This window comes from Cetorhinus maximus, chromosome 22, assembly GCF_964194155.1.
Source record: "Cetorhinus maximus chromosome 22, sCetMax3.hap1.1, whole genome shotgun sequence".
Taxonomy (NCBI): Eukaryota; Metazoa; Chordata; class Chondrichthyes; order Lamniformes; family Cetorhinidae; genus Cetorhinus; species Cetorhinus maximus.
Window position 1 is genome coordinate 6427460 of NC_135900.1, and position 19424 is coordinate 6446883.

At 46.3% G+C, this 19424-nt stretch overlaps 1 protein-coding gene across 2 annotated transcripts in view; it reads left to right on the forward strand.

Annotated features, from left to right (window-relative positions):
- The first annotated feature begins 63 nt into the window (after positions 1–63).
- The window catches only part of endouc (endonuclease, polyU-specific C), a 35568-nt gene continuing 16207 nt past the window's right edge, over positions 64–19424 (forward strand). The window contains exons 1-3 of one of the 2 annotated variants that reach the window (XM_078567682.1): positions 64–157; positions 18566–18665; positions 19128–19239. In XM_078567682.1, the coding sequence (XP_078423808.1) occupies positions 147–157; positions 18566–18665; positions 19128–19239 (223 nt within the window). In that variant the 5' untranslated portion in view covers positions 64–146. Of the gene's footprint in view, positions 158–15619; positions 15645–18565; positions 18666–19127; positions 19240–19424 lie in introns of those variants that run through there. The other variant, XM_078567683.1, reaches the window with a different exon arrangement.

The following is a 19424-nucleotide window of genomic DNA, read 5'->3' on the forward strand; positions in this document are numbered from 1 at the left end:
CTCCCGCCCCCTCGCTCCGATTGGACGCCCCCCCCCCCCTCCGTCGGTCGGCGCGGATGGACAGGGGGGCGGACCAATGGGCGGGCGGAGTGAAGGCGCAGGCGGCGGTCGGTTACTTTGTAGCATCGGCGGAGCCGGAGCGGATCATGGCAGCGGGGTGAGTGAGTGAATGGGCGCAGCGCAGTGAATGGCGCAGCGGAGGGAATGGGCGCAGCAGCGACGGAAACTCCGGATTGACTCCGTTATCAATTCCTTTTCCGAGTTCAATTTTACTCCGTTATTCATTCCGGTTTCCTTACTCCGTTACTGAGTTTCCGTTCCAACTCCGGCTTCACTCCGCTACCCGCTCCACCTGTAACTCCTACTTCACTCCCCTACCCGCTCCACCTGTAACTCCTACTTCACTCCCCTACCCGCTCCACCTGTAACTCCGGCTTCACTCCGCTACCCGCTCCACCTGTAACTCCGGCTTCACCCCGCTACCCGCTCCACCTGTAACTCCTACTTCACTCCCCTACCCGCTCCACCTGTAACTCCGGCTTCACTCCGTTACCCGCTCCACCTGTAACTCCGGCTTCACCCCGCTACCCGCTCCACCTGTAACTCCGGCTTCACCCCGTTACCCGCTCCACCTGTAACTCCGGCTTCACCCCGCTACCCGCTCCACCTGTAACTCCGGCTTCACCCCGCTACCCGCTCCACCTGTAACTCCGGCTTCACCCCGCTACCCGCTCCACCTGTAACTCCGGCTTCACCCCGCTACCCGCTCCACCTGTAACTCCGGCTTCACTCCGTTACCCGCTCCACCTGTAACTCCGGCTTCACTCCGTTACCCGCTCCACCTGTAACTCCGGCTTCACCCCGCTACCCGCTCCACCTGTAACTCCGGCTTCACCCCGTTACCCGCTCCACCTGTAACTCCGGCTTCACCCCGCTACCCGCTCCACCTGTAACTCCGGCTTCACCCCGCTACCCGCTCCACCTGTAACTCCGGCTTCACCCCGCTACCCGCTCCACCTGTAACTCCGGCTTCACCCCGCTACCCGCTCCACCTGTAACTCCGGCTTCACTCCCCTACCCGCTCCACCTGTAACTCCGGCTTCACCCCGCTACCCGCTCCACCTGTAACTCCGGCTTCACCCCGCTACCCGCTCCACCTGTAACTCCGGCTTCACCCCGCTACCCGCTCCACCTGTAACTCCGGCTTCACCCCGCTACCCGCTCCACCTGTAACTCCGGCTTCACCCCGCTACCCGCTCCACCTGTAACTCCGGCTTCACTCCGTTACCCGCTCCACCTGTAACTCCGGCTTCACTCCGTTACCCGCTCCACCTGTAACTCCGGCTTCACCCCGTTACCCGCTCCACCTGTAACTCCGGCTTCACCCCGCTACCCGCTCCACCTGTAACTCCGGCTTCACTCCGCTACCCGCTCCGCCTGTAACTCCGGCTTCACCCCGCTACCCGCTCCGCCTGTAACTCCGGCTTCACTCCGCTACCCGCTCCGCCTGTAACTCCGGCTTCACCCCGCTACCCGCTCCGCCTGTAACTCCGGCTTCACTCCGCTACCCGCTCCACCTGTAACTCCGGCTTCACTCCGCTACCCGCTCCACCTGTAACTCCGGCTTCACTCCGTTACCCGCTCCACCTGTAACTCCGGCTTCACCCCGCTACCCGCTCCACCTGTAACTCCGGCTTCACCCCGCTACCCGCTCCACCTGTAACTCCGGCTTCACTCCGCTACCCGCTCCACCTGTAACTCCGGCTTCACTCCGCTACCCGCTCCACCTGTAACTCCGGCTTCACTCCGTTACCCGCTCCACCTGTAACTCCGGCTTCACTCCGTTACCCGCTCCACCTGTAACTCCGGCTTCACTCCGCTACCCGCTCCACCTGTAACTCCGGCTTCACTCCGCTACCCGCTCCACCTGTAACTCCGGCTTCACCCCGCTACCCGCTCCACCTGTAACTCCGGCTTCACCCCGCTACCCGCTCCACCTGTAACTCCGGCTTCACTCCGCTACCCGCTCCACCTGTAACTCCGGCTTCGCTCCGTTACCCGCTCCACCTGTAACTCCGGCTTCGCCCCGCTACCCGCTCCACCTGTAACTCCGGCTTCGCCCCGCTACCCGCTCCACCTGTAACTCCGGCTTCGCCCCGCTACCCGCTCCACCTGTAACTCCGGCTTCGCCCCGCTACCCGCTCCACCTGTAACTCCGGCTTCACTCCGCTACCCGCTCCACCTGTAACTCCGGCTTCACTCCGCTACCCGCTCCACCTGTAACTCCGGCTTCACTCTGTTAACTTGGAGAAGCTGGGGTTGTCCTCCTTAGTTTAAAGGAGATTGAGGTCTTTGATCGAGGTTTACGAGATAATGACAGGTTGAGATAACGTAGACAACGAAAAGCTGTTCCGATTAGCTAATGGTGAAAAGATGCAGGGTTGGGGGTGATGGGGTGGACACACGTTTGAGGTTTTGAGCAAGAGATGATGGGGATGGGGATTGGGGACGGGGTCAATGTGAAGAGCAACTTTGATCTGGAACTTGCTGCCCATGAGGGTGGTGGATGTGGAGACAATCAATGGTTTCAAAAGGAAATTGGATGGTGACTTGAGGGAAATAAACTTGCAGGGCCACAGGGTTAGAGCAAAGGTAATGGCACTGGCTGGATGGCTAGATGGAGAGCTGGCATAGACTCACTGGGCCACACAGCTGCCTCCTGTGCCATAAATTTTGTGTACTACCAAAAATAGATTATCTGGCTTTTGGTTTCTTTTTCTCTGCTTGTGGGAGCTTGCTGTGCACAAGTTGGAAACTACTAACAGTAGGATTTGCACTTCAAAATAACTTTTACCTACTTGCTTTATGAAGGAAAAATCCCAAAACAGGTTCGTCAAGTTTAATGTCTAATGTGATGATGCACTTGTATTTAACAGTCGATTTGACTAGGATGCAAGATCAGGATATGGGTTACCTACTCATTACTGTTCTGTTTAATTCGTGCCCTTGCACCATTATCCCAAGCGTTTTTGCGTTAGAGGCTGTTTTATTCTTGTATTTGGAATTCTTCAGTTAAAAATTAACAAATTGTGTAACTGATATTAAGGAAGTGGTAATGACTGACCGCCCACTGTGTATTTATAGAACGCATCAAGGCTGCAGTTGGTGCTGTTTAAATTACTGGTACTGTACTGCAGTGATTAGAATCTCCCATGTATTTTTAATACTGACTGTCCTGCTTCAAAGCCTAATGACCTGCACAGAATGGAGTGTGTGCTGCATTGCTCAGCCTGTCAACTACAAAGTGGTTTGACACAGCAATAGTGAGAGACTTCAGTTATTCACAGTGGTGTGGGGAGACTGGTTATCGTGTCTGGGCAGATTGAGAGGGACACAGCAGTTGCCGCCCAAAATACTACAGGATGTAGCAGTACTGGAGCAGGTGGTGTGAGCCTATTTATTACGGGGAGGCGGTGACATGGTGGTATTATCATGGGACTAGTATTCCAGAGACCCAGGGGATAACCCAGGCTCTGGGGATAAAGGCAAAATACGGCAGACACTGAAACAAAAACAGAAATTGCTGGAAAAACTCAGCAGGTCTAAATGCATCTGTGGAGAGAAAGACAGAGTTAACGTTTCGAGTCCCTATGACTCTTCCTCAGAGCTCTGAAGAAGAGTCATAGGGACTCGAAACATGAACTCTTGTTTTTCTCTCCACAGATGTGGTAATGCTCTGGGGAACCTGAGTTCAAATCCCACCACGGCATTCTTATTGAAATTTGAATTCAATAAGAATCTGGAATTAAAAGTCTAATGATGATGATGGTGAAGCCATTGCCGATTGACATTAAAAACCCATCTGGTTCACTCATGCCCTTTAGGGAAGGAAATCTGCCATCCTTACCTGGTCTGGCCTACATGTGACTCCAGACCCACAGCAATGCGGTTGACTCTTAATTGCCCTTGTTCAGAGGGCATTTAGGGATGGTCGTTGGCCTAGGCCGGGGCAGCACCCACATCCTATTTTTAAAAATTTTTATGTGTTGAATGTTAACGTGATAGATGTTGGGTGTAGGTTCAAAGTGTAACTTCAGAATGAAATAACTGACAACGGTTGCAAATTGAGGTAAAGTTGGACCCAATAACTGCTTCCAGGAAATTGAGCCTGTTCTTAGCAACCCAGTTGCTGTCGATCTAATCAAAACAGCTCTATCCAAGGAAAGTAATGCTGTAAAGAATGAAGCTGGGGATACTTTCCTCAATCTAATGTCCTCTCCTCTTCCAACACTGTCTGATAGCTACTCTGACCATCTTATTTGGAGGACAAAAATAATTTGGCAACACTTTAGTAAAGGTGCGAGGATCCTTGAGAGGATGCAGAGAAGATTTACCAGAATGGTCCCAGGAGTGAGGGATTTTAGCTAATAGTTTAGGTTAGGTTAGAGAAGCTGGGGTTATTCTCCTTGGAGCAAAGGAGATTGAGGGGAGATTTGATTGAGGTGTACAAGATTACAACAGATTTAGATAAGGTAGACAAAGAAAACCTGTTCCCATTAGTTGACCGCACAAGGACTAGGAGGACACAGATTTAAAATTTTAAGAGATATGGGAGGATGTGAAGAACTTTCTTACGCAGCAAGTGGTAATGACCTGGAACTTACTGCCCACGAGGGTGGTCGAAGTGGAGATGATGAATAATTTCAAAAGGAAATTGGATGGGCACTTGAGGGAAATAAACTTGCAGGGCTACTGAAATAGACTAGGGAAGTGGGACTGACTAGATTGTTCCACAGCGAGCTGGCACGGACTTGATGGGCTGAATGGCCTCCTTCATGGCTGGAAAATGACTTTTATGACTCCACAATTTTAACCTGGAACTCCCTCTGTGAGAATAGGCAAAATGCGTAAAATATGAAGTAATTTAGTACTCGTGAGTTCATATTCTGACTGTGAAAACCAGATATTGGACTGTGCTTTGTGTCTGCCTCAGTCACAAGTATATACAGAATTATTGTTGCACGCATCTGTGTAAACACCTAATGTCAATATATGCTGCCATCTCCCCTCCACTGCACCTTACCTTTTTGATATCGCACAGGATCCCTTATGGGAAGGTGCCCAGCTGATGTGTTTCTTGGATAAATGCTGAGAGATATGAACCAGGCAAAATGTTGCTAATGCCTTTGATCCCTGTTCAGTCTCGTTCTGTGTATACAATTGCCGAATGTTTTAATTGCCTTGTTAGTGCTTTGCCATTGGATTGCTGCATTTCCCATTGAGTGGGTAAGTGGGTCCTTCTTAAAAAGATAAATGGATTGGAACCTGTTGCTATCTGAATGTGATTAATATCTCTGACCAGTTCTAATCTATATTTATCCCTGCCAGAGCTCTTAAAGCTTTTTGAATTGAGTTTATAAATTTTAGATAAGGTTATCAGCTGGGTTTTATTAGTTTATAGAAGCATTTACATCTTGAAGCTATTGAGGAACCAGCTGACTAAAGTGTTGCGATCTCTGTAGAGACCGATAGCGAAATTCGAACTTCCAATTATCAGCCCAAGAAATGACGTCAAGATTTTACATTTTAAAACTTTTACTGTAACAAATGACCAAAAACATTATTGACTAACCACTTTTTTTTCTGTAGGCAACCTGTACTTAAAAGTACAGAAAAGAGATTCCTTATTTAACTTTTAGTACAACTGAAAATCTCCTGCTATGATTATATGTTACTCTGTTCCTTAAATGGTCGCTTCATCCCCAGGAACCAGTTTAAAATTATTCTCAGCTCCCGATGGCTTGCGTCTTTTTTACTTTCCCAGCTGGGTGACATCTGATCCCAGAGCTGACTTTCATTGTGAGGGTTACACTGTGGACACCTTCCCTCTAACCCCAGGTTAGGTGAAATGTCCAGCCTCCTTTAAATGCTCGCAAACTCAGTCTTCAATCTGCGTGCGAGCCCCCACCCACGTTCTGCGTGATGGACAATAGTCAGCTTCTTCTCTGCTTCAGGTGCAGGGCTGCCTGCCCCTATCTCTTGCTCTATGCCTTTCAGATGGCTGCAGATCACACCCAAACCAACGGCTGCTTGCCTGTGGTGTTCATAGATATGTAGGGAAGCCTGTAATCTGATCTCAAAAATGGCTTCCTCTGCCCTCTTTCTCCATAGCAACATGAAACATATTAGCCTTGTTGCTAGGTAGAAATGGCAATTAACTACCTTTGATCCCAACTCCCTTTCATCTTAAAAATAAATAGATAGTTTACAGCACAACTGTTGATAATCCGATACCTATAACACCTGGCACTTTGGGAGACTCAGGGTCTACTCATAGTACACTCGAAGACTGCTCCTCTTGTCTCCCAGTGTAATACCTTGCACCACCTTCTCAGCAAAACAATTCAAGCCTTCCTTAGAGCTCTCACAATCAAAGCAGCAAGGCTTTCTGTCGGGCAGAATTCAGAACAGGTCACACGACTCCATTCATTTACCCTCAATTTAAAACTGCAGCCCCAAAATAGAACAATTTTATAAGCCTCATAATTGTAACAAATGAAAGCTATTTTCTGCAGTGAAAATGTTAATGAAAATCCTCACCACCTCATGATGGTCTCTTATGTTTGATCTTAGTTCTGTGATCTACTCTCCCAAAATATATTCTGGTGCGGTGTAATTGGTGATCACAAGGGCATTCAGACTGCCATGTAAGGGCTTGTGCCAAGAGCTGTAGTTTGGGTTTCAGTTAGAAAGTGCCCTATTTATAAAGCTTGGTTGACCATTCAGCCTCGCTGCCTCATAGTTAACATACTCTGCAGTAAAGGAAAGAGAGACTCGCATTTCTATAGTGTCTCTTCACAACCTCAGGACCTTCCAAAGCATTTCACATCGAGTTTTAATAATGTTGGCTGAGGAATAAATATTGGCTGAGGCACAGGGGAGAATGCCTTTGCCTTTGGTGCTCTTTAAGAGGGGCGGTGATCTCCATTGGCGATGCTGTTTCCTCATGGAGGACCTTTTTGAGAACTATGCATGCTTGAATTGCCCCTTCGGAGTTGTCGGGCAAATTAAATGGATTTGTTGGGGGTGTGGTGGACTATTGCTAGTGTTAACCGGTGTCTTCCTGGATAAACTGACTTGCCTGCTGCTATTTTTAATGTAATCGGGAAATGAATGTTGTGTAAATAAACAGATGGGCTGTTTGGGCAGAAAACTCTATCACATTTTTATTTATTCTTGCATGGGATGTGGGTGTCATTGGCAAGGCCAGCATTTATTGCCAATCCCTAATTGCCCTTGAACTGAGTGGCTTGCTAGGCCATTTCAGAGGGCATTTAAGAGTCAACCACATTGCTGTGAGTCTGGAGTCACATGTAGGGCCAGACCAGGTAAGGATGGTAGATTTCCTTCACCTAAAAGGCATTAGTGAACCATAGAATCATAGAAAAGTTACAGCACAGAAGGAGGCCATTCGGCCCATCTTGTCCATGCCAGCCCGAGGACACCCAGGTGCCCTTTCTAATCCCACCTTCCTGCACCCGGCCCATAGCCCTGCAGCTGACAGCACTTAAGGTGAAGATCCAGGTACTTTTTAAAAGAGTTTAGAGTTTCTGCCTCTACCACCAACTTGGGCAGCGAATTCCAGACACCCACTACCCTCTGCGTAAAAAGGTTCTTCCTCATGTTCCCCCTACACCTTCTGCCACATGGGCCTATTTTTACAACAGTCAGTGATAATCTTCATGGTCACCATTACCTAGCTGCCATGGTAGGATTTGAACCTTTGACCCCAGAACATTAGCCTGAGCCTCTGGATTACTCACCCATTGACATTACCACTATGCCATCATCTTTCCCTATAGTATAACTGAAATGCTGACCAAATAAACTTACTGGGATAAAAGCAAAATACTGCAAATGCTGGAAATCTGAAATAAAACCAGAAAATGCTGGAAAAACTCAGCAGCAACTGTGGAGAGAGGAACAGAGTTAACGTTTCAAGTCCGTGTGACTCTTCAGAGCTAAAGAGAGATAGAAATGTGATGGATTTTATACTGTTGAAAGAGGGTGTGGAGCAGGTGGAGCAAAGTAGAAGGTTAGGGATAGGTGGGAGCTCAGAAGAGACTTGACAAAGATGTCATGGACACAGGACAAAGGGAGTGTTAATGGTGGTGTTAAAGACCAAAGAAGGTGCTGCTAGTGGCATAGAGGTAATATAGCAGAATATATTAATATCAGAACAAGGGTCAGCACTCTGTGAAAGCAAAGCCAATAAACTTGGCAGCTCTCCTCAATGTGCCCATACATAGAATCATAGAATGAGGCCATTCAACCCATCATGCCTGTGCTAGCTCTCCGAAAGTGTTAGGTTCTATTCCCCTGTTCTTTTCCCATAACCTGGCAGTTTATCTCCCCATCAGGTATTTATCCAATTCCCTTTTGAAAGTTGGTACTGAAATCGCTATCATCGCCCTTTCAGGTAATGCATTCTAGATCACAGCCACTCGCTGCGTAAAAAGAATGTTTCCTTATGTGGCCTCTTGTTTCTTTTTTGCCAATTCCCTTTAGTCTGTTTCCTCTCGTTACCGACCCTCTGCCACCAGAAGTGAATTAAGGCAACGAGTTTAAATTATATTGTGCTTCAGCATGAACCACTTTCAATCTAATGTTTCCTGTAGAAAGTGTGCTCTCAAAATGGAGTCTAGCCCACTGAGCAGCGAGCAGGATAAGTTCATTCAGCTGCTTGCTAGAATTGAGTGCAGAACTGTTTCTAATCTGTAGCCAGGAAGCAGGCTATGCTGGAACAGGAAGTGTTTGAAGAGCGAGTCTGTTTTTAGCAGCATCTTGTGCCCGTTAGCTGCTGCCATGTCTTCGGGGCAGGAGTAGACCATTCTCTGTGTGTTTGCTGCGTCTCAATATTCTTCCATTCGTTGCTCGTTGTTGCTATGAACAGCAAATGCTGAAAGTAACTAACAGCTACACTGCTTACAGTGCCAGAGGCACATATTTATATCAGTACCATTTCCATTAAGTGTAATTATTTTTAACCCAAGTATGTGGAGTGCTGTCCTGATAGGTCAGTTTTATTTTTAAAGAAAAGCACCAATCAGGTCAGACCCTTCAGCAGAGCGGAATGACCCAACTCCAGTGGGTGTACTGTAGCTCATTGGCTGCCCACATTTAGCTCCCCACACCGCTTTGCAAAGGAAATCTGTAACGTTAAGTGGAACTGTGCCCCAGCAGGGGATCTGCACTATCGGGAGGGCAGAAAGTAGTTATAAGAGCGCGCAGGCTTTCCAAATCGCACCACGTGTAGCGGGCCAAATCCTCGACACTACCCTGATTGTCCCTGAATACACAGCACAATGTAGAATGGTCAAACCAGATGCTTATTTCAAAGTGGTTTTATATTCAATTACAAACATTTTTTTAAAAAGTACTTTCCGAAGACATGAGCAGGATAAGCCAGTGTAATGTACAGGAATATCCTGACTTCTGCATCTGTTGTGCAGCTTTTTAAAAAAAGAACGTTTATGGGATGTGGGCATTGCTGGCGTTGTCAGTGACGCATTTTGCTCTAATTTGCTTATGCCTTGCGGTTCTGAAATGCACCTGTTATTTACCATACAGGTGTTAGATGTTAAACTGTGATCTCGAGGGGGAGCGATGTGGCAAAACTAGTTCAGACACAGGCTCTTTCAAGTAAAATGACTGGATTTAACTCCCAAGTTTAATTGTTCAAAACATTTCAGTGAATTGTTTGCCATCTATCCTCTTTTAAGTGTAACCTTGGCTGTGATGCATTGTGAGATGCATCAATCTGACTGCGCACAGCAAGCCCCCACACACAGCAATGAAATAAATGACCAGATAATCCCTATTTGTTTTTCAGTAAAATGTTGAATAAAGGATAAATATTGACCAGGACATCGAGAGAATTTTCTTTTAATATGAAGGAAAAATACTGCGGATGCTGGAAACCTGAATTTCCTTAGTCTTCTTAAAAGTAGCTCCACGGGATCTTTCACATCCACCTGAGGGGGCAGACTGTTTACTGTGTCTCCTGAAATAACACAATGTTACACTAGAAGTGGGGTAATTTACTTTAAATATGTATGGCGTGAAGGTGAAGCAACAACGTTTTAACAATGTGTTTAATTAAAATAGCAACATTTTGAGTCTGTTGAAATAACATTGAATGCAGCACTAGTTCATAAACTGCCAGGAATATTTTAGCAATATAAATAATTTCTATCTAAACACATAAATATTGAAAACATTTCTCCACTGCTGAGTAACTTTTAGTAAGCCACAAGGAATGTATTAGTGTTGGATTTTTTTTTAAAGCTAGGAACTGTTTTTGATACCTCACCTGTTATTGTATCACCTAAAACTGAGATTCTCTTTTCTTGTCTGAATAAAGCAGGCTTCGCTAAACGCAAATGATTTTTTACCTGGATTATCCCAAGAGCATGTTTGCTATTTGGGCGCTCATTAGAACTGTTTTTATGCAGTAATTATAAATTTAGCAAGTGCTTTGAGAGCTACCTTATTTACTTGAACTCTCAGAATGATAGAATGGCTATACCACACAAGGAGGCCATTCGGTCCATTGTTTCTGTGCCAGCTCAGTAGAGCAATCCACCTACTTCCGCTCCCCTGACTTTTCTCCAGATTTCTGAAAAATCTCTTAAGCTAACAACCCAAATCTCTTGTCAAGGCTTCTATTGAAGCTGCTTCCACCGCAGTCTCAGGTAGTGCATTCCAGATCCTAACCACTCCCTGCGTTTTTAAAAAAAAAAAAATGTTTTTCCTCATCTCACTGTTTGTCCTTTTGCCAATCGCTTTAAGTCATTGTCTTCTGGTGCTCAATCCTTCAGGCAATGGGAACAGTTTCCTCTCAATCAACTCTGCCTAGCCTCTTTGTGATTTTGAATGTCATGGTCAAGTCTCCTCTCCCACCTTCGCTTCTCCAAAGAGAAAAACCTCTGCTTCAGCAATCAATCCTTGTAACTGAAGTCGCTCATCCCCGGGACCATTCTCATAAAACACATCTTTCATTTTTAGACATCTACCTAATCCACTCGGCCTTTGAGCTGCTGAACTAGCTAATTTGAACCCCTGGTCCATTTGTTTCTTGTCTGATGTAATTTAGTGCAATGTTGTGTCACCTCTTGAGTTGCGCAAAAGGCAACATTTAATTTTTAATATGTATCCACATGCTGATTACGTAAGACTAAAAATCCTGAGTGTGCTAATAACCACACTAACAAGCAATTGGAGACAACCAGCTGAGCTCGTAATGTGGCTCATTTATACTTGCTAGAAGTGATATACATTCATACACAGGGATCTGTTCTCCGCAAACAAAAGAAATATGTTCGAGCCTTGCATCTTCTTTGAATTACGCAGGAGATTGGGGAGCGTATAGTTCCCCATTGCTTTCTCCATGACACTGCCTTAGCCAATGGGAGTGGACTTCCCAACCAATTTCTCTTGTAGTATAAGTTGTTGTGATTGTTTGAAATTTGGCATCCTTGTGTTTAGCCTGATGAATGCAGGCCAAAAATCTCCGACAACACGTCTCTCTTTTCAGCAATATTTTAAAAGTTTAAATTCTTTGGGATCTGGTTGTCATTGGCAAGGCTGCTAGTTGTTGCCCAGGGCTTGAGTTACCCTGCGAATGTGACGTTGGGCTTTCTCCCCGAACCGCTGCAGCATGTGTGGCCTCAGCTTTTGGCCTTATTAAAGTCTGTGGTATGAGGCTCCACCAATAAGCCCACACATTGCACTACTACACAGGAATGAGAATTCTGAACTGTCAGAAACCTTATAATTCCATTACAAAATTACATTGATAACTAACTCTTGTCTGCAGCCCTGACCACCCAACCATTAACTTTGTTATCTGGTGAGTTCAGAATTCACCAAGGCTGTCTCACCAGTCCCTCTCTTTCTCTCACCCTGAAACCTGAATATCCACAGACTGATAACAAAACATTCCTGTTGTTTAGCCTTGAAGTAAATACGGCCTTGATCACTCTGTGCGAATCACTGTTTACCCTTTAAAGAGCTTCCAATCAGCAAAAGATTTTTTTTTTGGCGAGTGTAAATAAGTTGCATTTGAATTTTTTTGAAAATATATAAAGTATGTTTTGTACATTCACACGATGTGAGCATTGGCGAGGCCAGCATTTATTGCCCATCCTTAGTTGCCCTTGAGAAGGTGGTGATGAGCTGCCCTCTTGAACCGCTGCAGTCCATGTGGTGTAGGTACACCCACAGTGCTGTTAGGGAGGGAGTTCCAGGATTTTCCAGCGACAGTGAAAGAACAGCGATATATTTCCAACTCAGAAATAAAATTAAAACGTGAGAAAAACTCAGCCAGTCTGGCAACATCCCTGGATAGAGGAACAGAGTTAACGTTTCGAATCCAATATGACTCTTCTTCGGAATTAGTTCATCCAGCACTTTCATTTTAGTTCAGATCTCCAGCATCCACAGTATTTTGTTTCAGTTCCAAGTCAGGATAATATGTGACTTGGAGGGGAACTTGCAGGTGGTGGTGTTCCATGAACCCTTGCCCTTCTAGGAGATAGTGGTCGTGGGTTTGAAAGGTGCTGTCAAAAGAGTCTTGGTGAGTTTCTGCAGTGTAGTCTGTGACGGTACACACTGCTGCCACTGTCTGTCGGTGGCGAAGGGAGTGAATGTTGAAGGTACTGGGTGGGGTGCCAATCAAGCGGGCTGCTTTTTTTCTGGATGGTGTCGAGGTTCTTGAGTTTTGTGGGAGCTGCACTCATCCAGGTAAGTGGAGAACATTCCATCACACTCCTGACTTGTGCCTTGTAGATGGTGGACAAGCTTTGTGGAGTCAGGAGGTAAGATACTCACTGCAGAATTCCCAGCCTCTGACTTGTGGCCACAGTATTTTTATCACTGGTCCAGTTCAGCTTCTGGTCAATGGTAACTCCAGGATGTAGATAGTGGGGGATTCAGCGATGGGAATGCCATTGAATGTCAAGAGGTGATGGTTAGATTCTCTCTTGTTGCCGATGGCCATTGCCTGGAACTTGTGTTACTTGCCTCTTTTCAGCCCAAGCCTGAATGTTCTCCGGATATTGGTGGAGGATTGGACACTTATTATATGCTTATTTTGTGTGATAATTTCAGCAGAATTAATAAAACTGGATACTGTTCTTAAATACATCGACTATTGCAAGGAAAAAGTTGAACGACACCTTTCCGTTAATCAGAATGGGCTGGTTCATGGAAAATCTTATGTCCGTCATCATGCCAATGTCTTTTAGCAGAAATTTGAACTGTAGACAGTTACAAAGACAAAAATACAGCACGTCTTGATCAGAGAACTCTATGCTCACGTGGAAACTCAGCTGTAACTTGTTCTCCCTGTGTGAAGAAAATGATGGTTATGGGACAGGGTGTCACATCTCTGCCTTTGATCACACTAAATAACATAACGCTGGAAGCAGCTGGCCAATTCTGCTACCTTGGGTCTGCGGTGACAGACAATCTGTCCCTTAATGCAGAACCTGATGCACGCGCAGGGAAAGCAGCCACCACCCTTTGGGCGACTCATAAAATGTGCATGGATTAGCAGCACGCTGACTCCGAGGATCAAGTTGCTGATATATGGAGTTTGTGTCCTCGTCAGCCTGCTGTATTGCTGTGAAACCCGGATGACTTGTGGCTATCGAGAAAGGAAGCTCAACAACTTTCATCTCTGCTGTTTGCCATTTCCGGTCTGAGATTCTGGCGGAAGGGCAGAAACACAAGGGCGGCAGAGTCCTCTCAATGACACTCATCAGGCAGAGCTGACTGCACTGACTTGGCTGTGTCCACAGGGTGGAAGCCGGGCCTATACCTAAGGACTCTCCGTATGGCGAGGTAGCCAGAGTCAGGACACCAGGAGGCCACCCAAAAGGCCCCAAGCCTCGATTATTTTTGCACCTGGGAGACGCCAGCTGATGACCAAGGAAAATGGCAGCATGTCCTGTGGGCCAGCATGCGCTGCCCTGACCATCAGCGGCTGCAATGACTTGAAACAGGTGCCAACACCTGGGAAAACAACAACAACCCACACTAACACCTGATAACCCCTTCACGGGCAGAACCTGCCTCTCTCGGATTGGTCTATTCAGCCATCAGCAAACGTGTACGACCCGCAGCTACCCCATCGCGGACGGATCTGATTTGCCGCGTGCCCATCGTACACGGGGATAGATGCCGGCCATTAACCCAACCAGCAACACCTTCAAAAGGACATTGAGAAACAGGAGCAGGAGAAGAACATTCAGCCCCTCTAGCCTGACCTGGAACACACCATTCCAGCACCTACCCTATCGAACCCTCTCAGAACCTTTTGTCTCAGTGAGATCACTTCTCATTCTCCTAAACTGCAGTTGGTGTAGATCTACTCAGGTCACCCCCTCCTCATTGGTCAGCGCTCTCACCCTAGGAATCGATCTAATGAACCCAATTTCACCATTGCAGCCAAAGTGAGATCTTTACCCTGCCGTGTATTTGGGAAAAGCGAACTGAGGTGCCCACAATTTTCCGTGACTGGTGCTCCCTCCGAGTGAACTGGGTGCACCCGATGGGTGATCTGGCCTCCATTTAATGGTACCAATCTTTGCACACCAACTTTAAAATGTGAATGCTTTCACAACACACGGGGTGTATTTTAGTGTTCACAGACTTTATTGGGGAATAAACTGTGTAGGACCTCACAACAAAGCAGTGACAACTTTTAGTGGTAATCTCATGGCTCCGAAAGACTTTGGGACTTTGGCTGTGGAAGGTGCTGTATAAATTCTATTTTATTCTGTTCAATAAGCAAAACGTATGCTTGAATTTTTATTTTTTAAAAGTCCTTTTATCCACACAACCGTTTGAAATTCATTGAATTTGCAAATGGTGCACAATCTCTGCTTTGACTTTGCAATGATCAAAGAATTGAAGTGGCTGAACAGTATTTTTCTAATCACTGTTTTGAGAGCCCGTCTAATGTAGTGCAGTTTGTACTGGGAGTGCCTGTGATTGATCCCACCCCTACTTTGAGTAATTAATAGCTTCCCGCTTAACTAGAACGGTAATTTTTTTTTTAATGCTACAAACCGCCCCCTCACCCACCACATCGTGTGTATCCTGTAATTTAAAATACTGCAACTTAAAACTGATAATGACGTTGATGAAGTTTGCACACATTGTGTGCCTGTGTGTGTCTGATCGATCGTGACAAAGGTGAACGTCCCCAGTCATAATTGCACCACTGTTGGTGACCTTCACTTCAGTTGACTAGGCCCCATGCTCTGGAACTCCCTCCCGGCACCCCTCTCCCTCATTGTCCCCCTTTGAGACACTCCTTAAAACCTACCTCTTTTGGTCATCTGACCTAATATCTCCTAGTGCGGCTCAGTGTCATACTTTTTTTTGCAATGCTTCTGTGAAGCACCGTGTTGGGATATTTCATTACAGAGATGGTGCTGTCTGCGGAATAGTTGGACTTGATAATTCACACACTCCTCCCATCCCGGCCGTAACAGTATAGATTGAATAAATGAATGAGTGAGAGAAGTGAACAGAGAGGGAGATACACAGTTGAGAGAAACAAAAGAGATGGAAAGGTAAGGCTATGAGATCAACAGATTCTAATAGCCAGGGAAATGTGAGAGGGATTGTGAATGGAAGCTCTAAGAAAGGTGGGAAGGGAAAGAGTGAGAGAGAAAAATACAATAGGAAAAAATGTCTTTGTTTTCCCCTCTGATCTAATGTAGGATTAATTGGATAGCTGTAAAGGAGCCAACACTTGAACGATGGATTGAATGGGCTGCTTTTGTGCTGTAAGATGCTATCGCCTCGAGCAACAGAATTGTGGAGGATCAACTATCACTATTTAGAAAGCCTGGCTTCTTCTTTAGAATCAAAGCGAATTGTGGAGGGGGCAGGGGAGGGTGGGAGGAGGGTGAGGTACTGCCGCAGCCTGTGAGATTTCCGATTTGTTTTTAAGGCTAGCTGAATCGTTTAGTCTAGCTGATTTTGATCTGTAATAATAGAATTGAAAACTCCAATTCGTTAGCCATCAGACCACAGAGTAAAACACTGCACCCCACTCCCTATTCTCCGCATGCTCCCCCACCCCCCCCCCCCTCACCCACCCAATACCTTGACATATCCTGCACTTCACATCTATCATACAGCTTTTGCAGAAAAAAAGGACTTGCGTTTATGTAGCACCTTTCACATCCTCTGGCTGCAAAGTGCTTTTGCCTGTCCAACGAATTAGCGCTCTTCAGAAGCTTAGTCGCTGTTGCAGTGTAAGGAACATGGCTGCCAATTTGTGCACAGAAAGCTCCCACAAAAAGCAATGAGATAATGACCAGATAATCTGTAGTGATGTTGATTGGGCGATAAATATTGGCCCAGGACCACCCGGGAGAACTCCCCTGCTCTTCAATAGTGACCACAGGACATTTTATGTCTCACCGACTGCGCAGACGGGACCTCGGCTTAATGTCCCATCCAAAATACGGCACCTCCCACAGCACAGCACCCCTTCAGTACTGCTCTGGAGACTCGGCTTAGGTTTCGTGGTCAAGTCTCGAGTGGAACTCGAACCCACGGCTCCTGACTCGGAGGTAAGAGCGCTACCCACTGAGCCACAGCTGACAACTGTGGTTAGCTATGCGTTTGGGAATATGAAAACTTCATACCTTTTAAATGTTTTGCTTCCAACTATGAAACCCCTAAAACCCAGCGAAACATTAAAATGATGATCATCTTTTTTGTCTTCCAATTGCTACACAACATAAGAAATAGGAGCCATTCGGCCCCTCAATCCTGTCCCACCATTCAATAAGATCATGGCTGATCTGCCCCAGGCCTCAACTCCTCTTTCGTGCCTCATAGCCCTCAACTCCCCGATATTTCAAAAATCTATCCACCTCCTCTTTAAATACTTTCAGTGATCTGGCCTCTACAACTCTCTGGGGTAGAGAATTCCAGATATTCACTACCCTCTGAGAAAAAATTCCTTCACATCTCAGTTTTAAATGAGTGTCCCCTTATTCTGTAACTATGTCCCCTAGTTCGAGACTCCCCCCTCTAGCAGAAACATCTTCTCAACACCTACCCTGTCAAGATCCCCTCAGAACCCGGAAGTTCTGAAGAAGAGTCGTACAGAGTCAAAACGTTAACCCTGTTTCTCTCTCTCCACAGACGCTGTCCGACCTGCTGAGTTTTTCCAGCCTTTTCTGCTTTTGTCCCCTCAGAATCTTGCACGTTTCAATAAGATCACCCCTCGTCCTTCTAAACTCTAATGAATAAAGGCCTAACCCGTTCTTGATAAGTCAACCCCTTCCCCGTTCATCCCAGGATTACAGTTACAGATGAATTCTATACAAAAAGGGATTTTGTAAGTTTAGTACTTAAACTGGTTTGAGTGTTAAAACCCTGAAGAATTCCCCCCACCCCCAACCCCCCCTGTGGCTGATTCAGGAAACACGTGGGACATCTGATGAACAAATAAATTCATTAGGGTCAGGGCCAAGAACGAGGGGAATGTTATGCTCTGGTTATGTCCCTTTTAAGTGTTCTGCAGTAGCTGAGCAGATATTGTAAGTGGAGCCTGGAGTAAAAATCCAAGAACCAACATCACGAATGAAGGTAAATAGAGATGTTTTTTTTAAGGAAAATTATTCTCAGGATATGGGTGTCGATAACCAATCTGGCTTTTGTTGCCCATCCCCAATTGCCCCGAGGAGATGGTGAGTTAGGAAACAAACCTTTCGCCCCCCCACCCCCTTCCCCAATGGAGTTAACTTAAGGAATTGGCTTTGCTCAGCGCAGTGACCAATGGCTTTGTTGAAATCATCCTAGTTGAACAGGTCGGACTTATAAGCGGCGCCAAGGCTTGTCGAGCTCCCAAATCAGTCTGTATGAACCCTAAACATGGACCTAATTAACCCGATGGGCTGAAGAGTCTCCTCCCAGTGCCTTCTTTTTAGGGAGCCTTGAACTGGGCTGAAATGAGGGATTCCTGATAGAGTACAGAACTGATCTGAGGAATGCATGCCAAGAAATAGTTGGGTTTTGGCCAAAATTATCATGGTCAGGAAGTGAAAGATACTGGATCAAGAACGCAGATGTTTTGACTCGTCTGTCTTGCCTTTAGACTGTTTCCTGTACTAAGTTACTTTCCTCTGTAATTAAAATAAAAATAGCTGGAAAAACTCAGCAGGCCTGACGGCATCTGTGGAGGATTTTGTTTTTATCCCTCTGTCATTAGCTGCTGACTTGTAATTGAAATCACCAGTGACTCTACACTTCTTTAAAGAAAAAAAGTACCTTATTGGCTATAAACGTCTTGGGATGTCCTGAGGCTGCTAGTGCAAGTCTCACTTCATACGGTATCGGAACAAAACTGGCTGTGTTTGTTTCTGCGTGGGACAGACCGAAGCTACGACTAGAACCAAAGGAAGTTCATCCCCTCTCCCTCGAAACAAAAAAGTGTTTTTCATATATTGCTGTGTTTTTGTTCCCCTCCCAGAATGGTAATGAACGAGGACCTTTCCAAGATACTGAATGAACTTTGGAAAGCAGACAAGAACCGCCTTCTGCCTGGGAAAGACTATCAGATCTCTGTGCAGGTTAGCATCGTTTTCAAGCAGCTTTAGAAACTGCGTTTGGACATACCTTTGGCGCAGTGGACCGTGTCGGTCGAGTTGGATTTTGTTTAGAGTGGTGTTGGGCAGTGTTGGGGTTGCATTGGGATTTATACAGAGCGGTTTTTATTTTACTCACTTGTGAGATGTGAGCATTGTCCGAGGGGGGTGGGGGGCAGCATCTGTTGCCCATCCCCAGTTGCCCTTGAGAAGAAGATGGTGGTGAGCCGCCCACCACCTGGAACCACTGCAGTCCATGTGCACCCACACAGTGCTGTGAGGGAAGGAGTTCCAGGATTTCGATTCGGTGACGATGAAGGGACAGCGATATAGTTCCAAGTCAGGATGGTGTGTGGCTTGGCGAGGAACTTGAAGGTGCAGTATTGGGTAATGTCGGTTATTCTGCTGTCGGACTAGCAATAAAAGCAACCTCTGCTTCTCTTGCAGGGAAAAGCCTCTTATGTCCCTGCTGGAAGTAACAATGCAAAAGACAATGCCCGCAGGCCACTGTTCTCCTACGTTAACGAGGAGCGTTTACGGACGATCAAGTCCTTTGCTGGTAGGTTCTAAAGTTTGTGTAATATTCAGGCTGACCATAGGAATCAGAGTTTACTGAGTTTGATCATCGAACACCAGTCTGAAGAGCTGATGTGATCGGTTCACTACTTTCCTTCTGGCTATCTGTTTTACACCCGGTTCTGATTCCGGATTGTGCGGAGGACCCCAAGCTGCTCGGCAACAGCA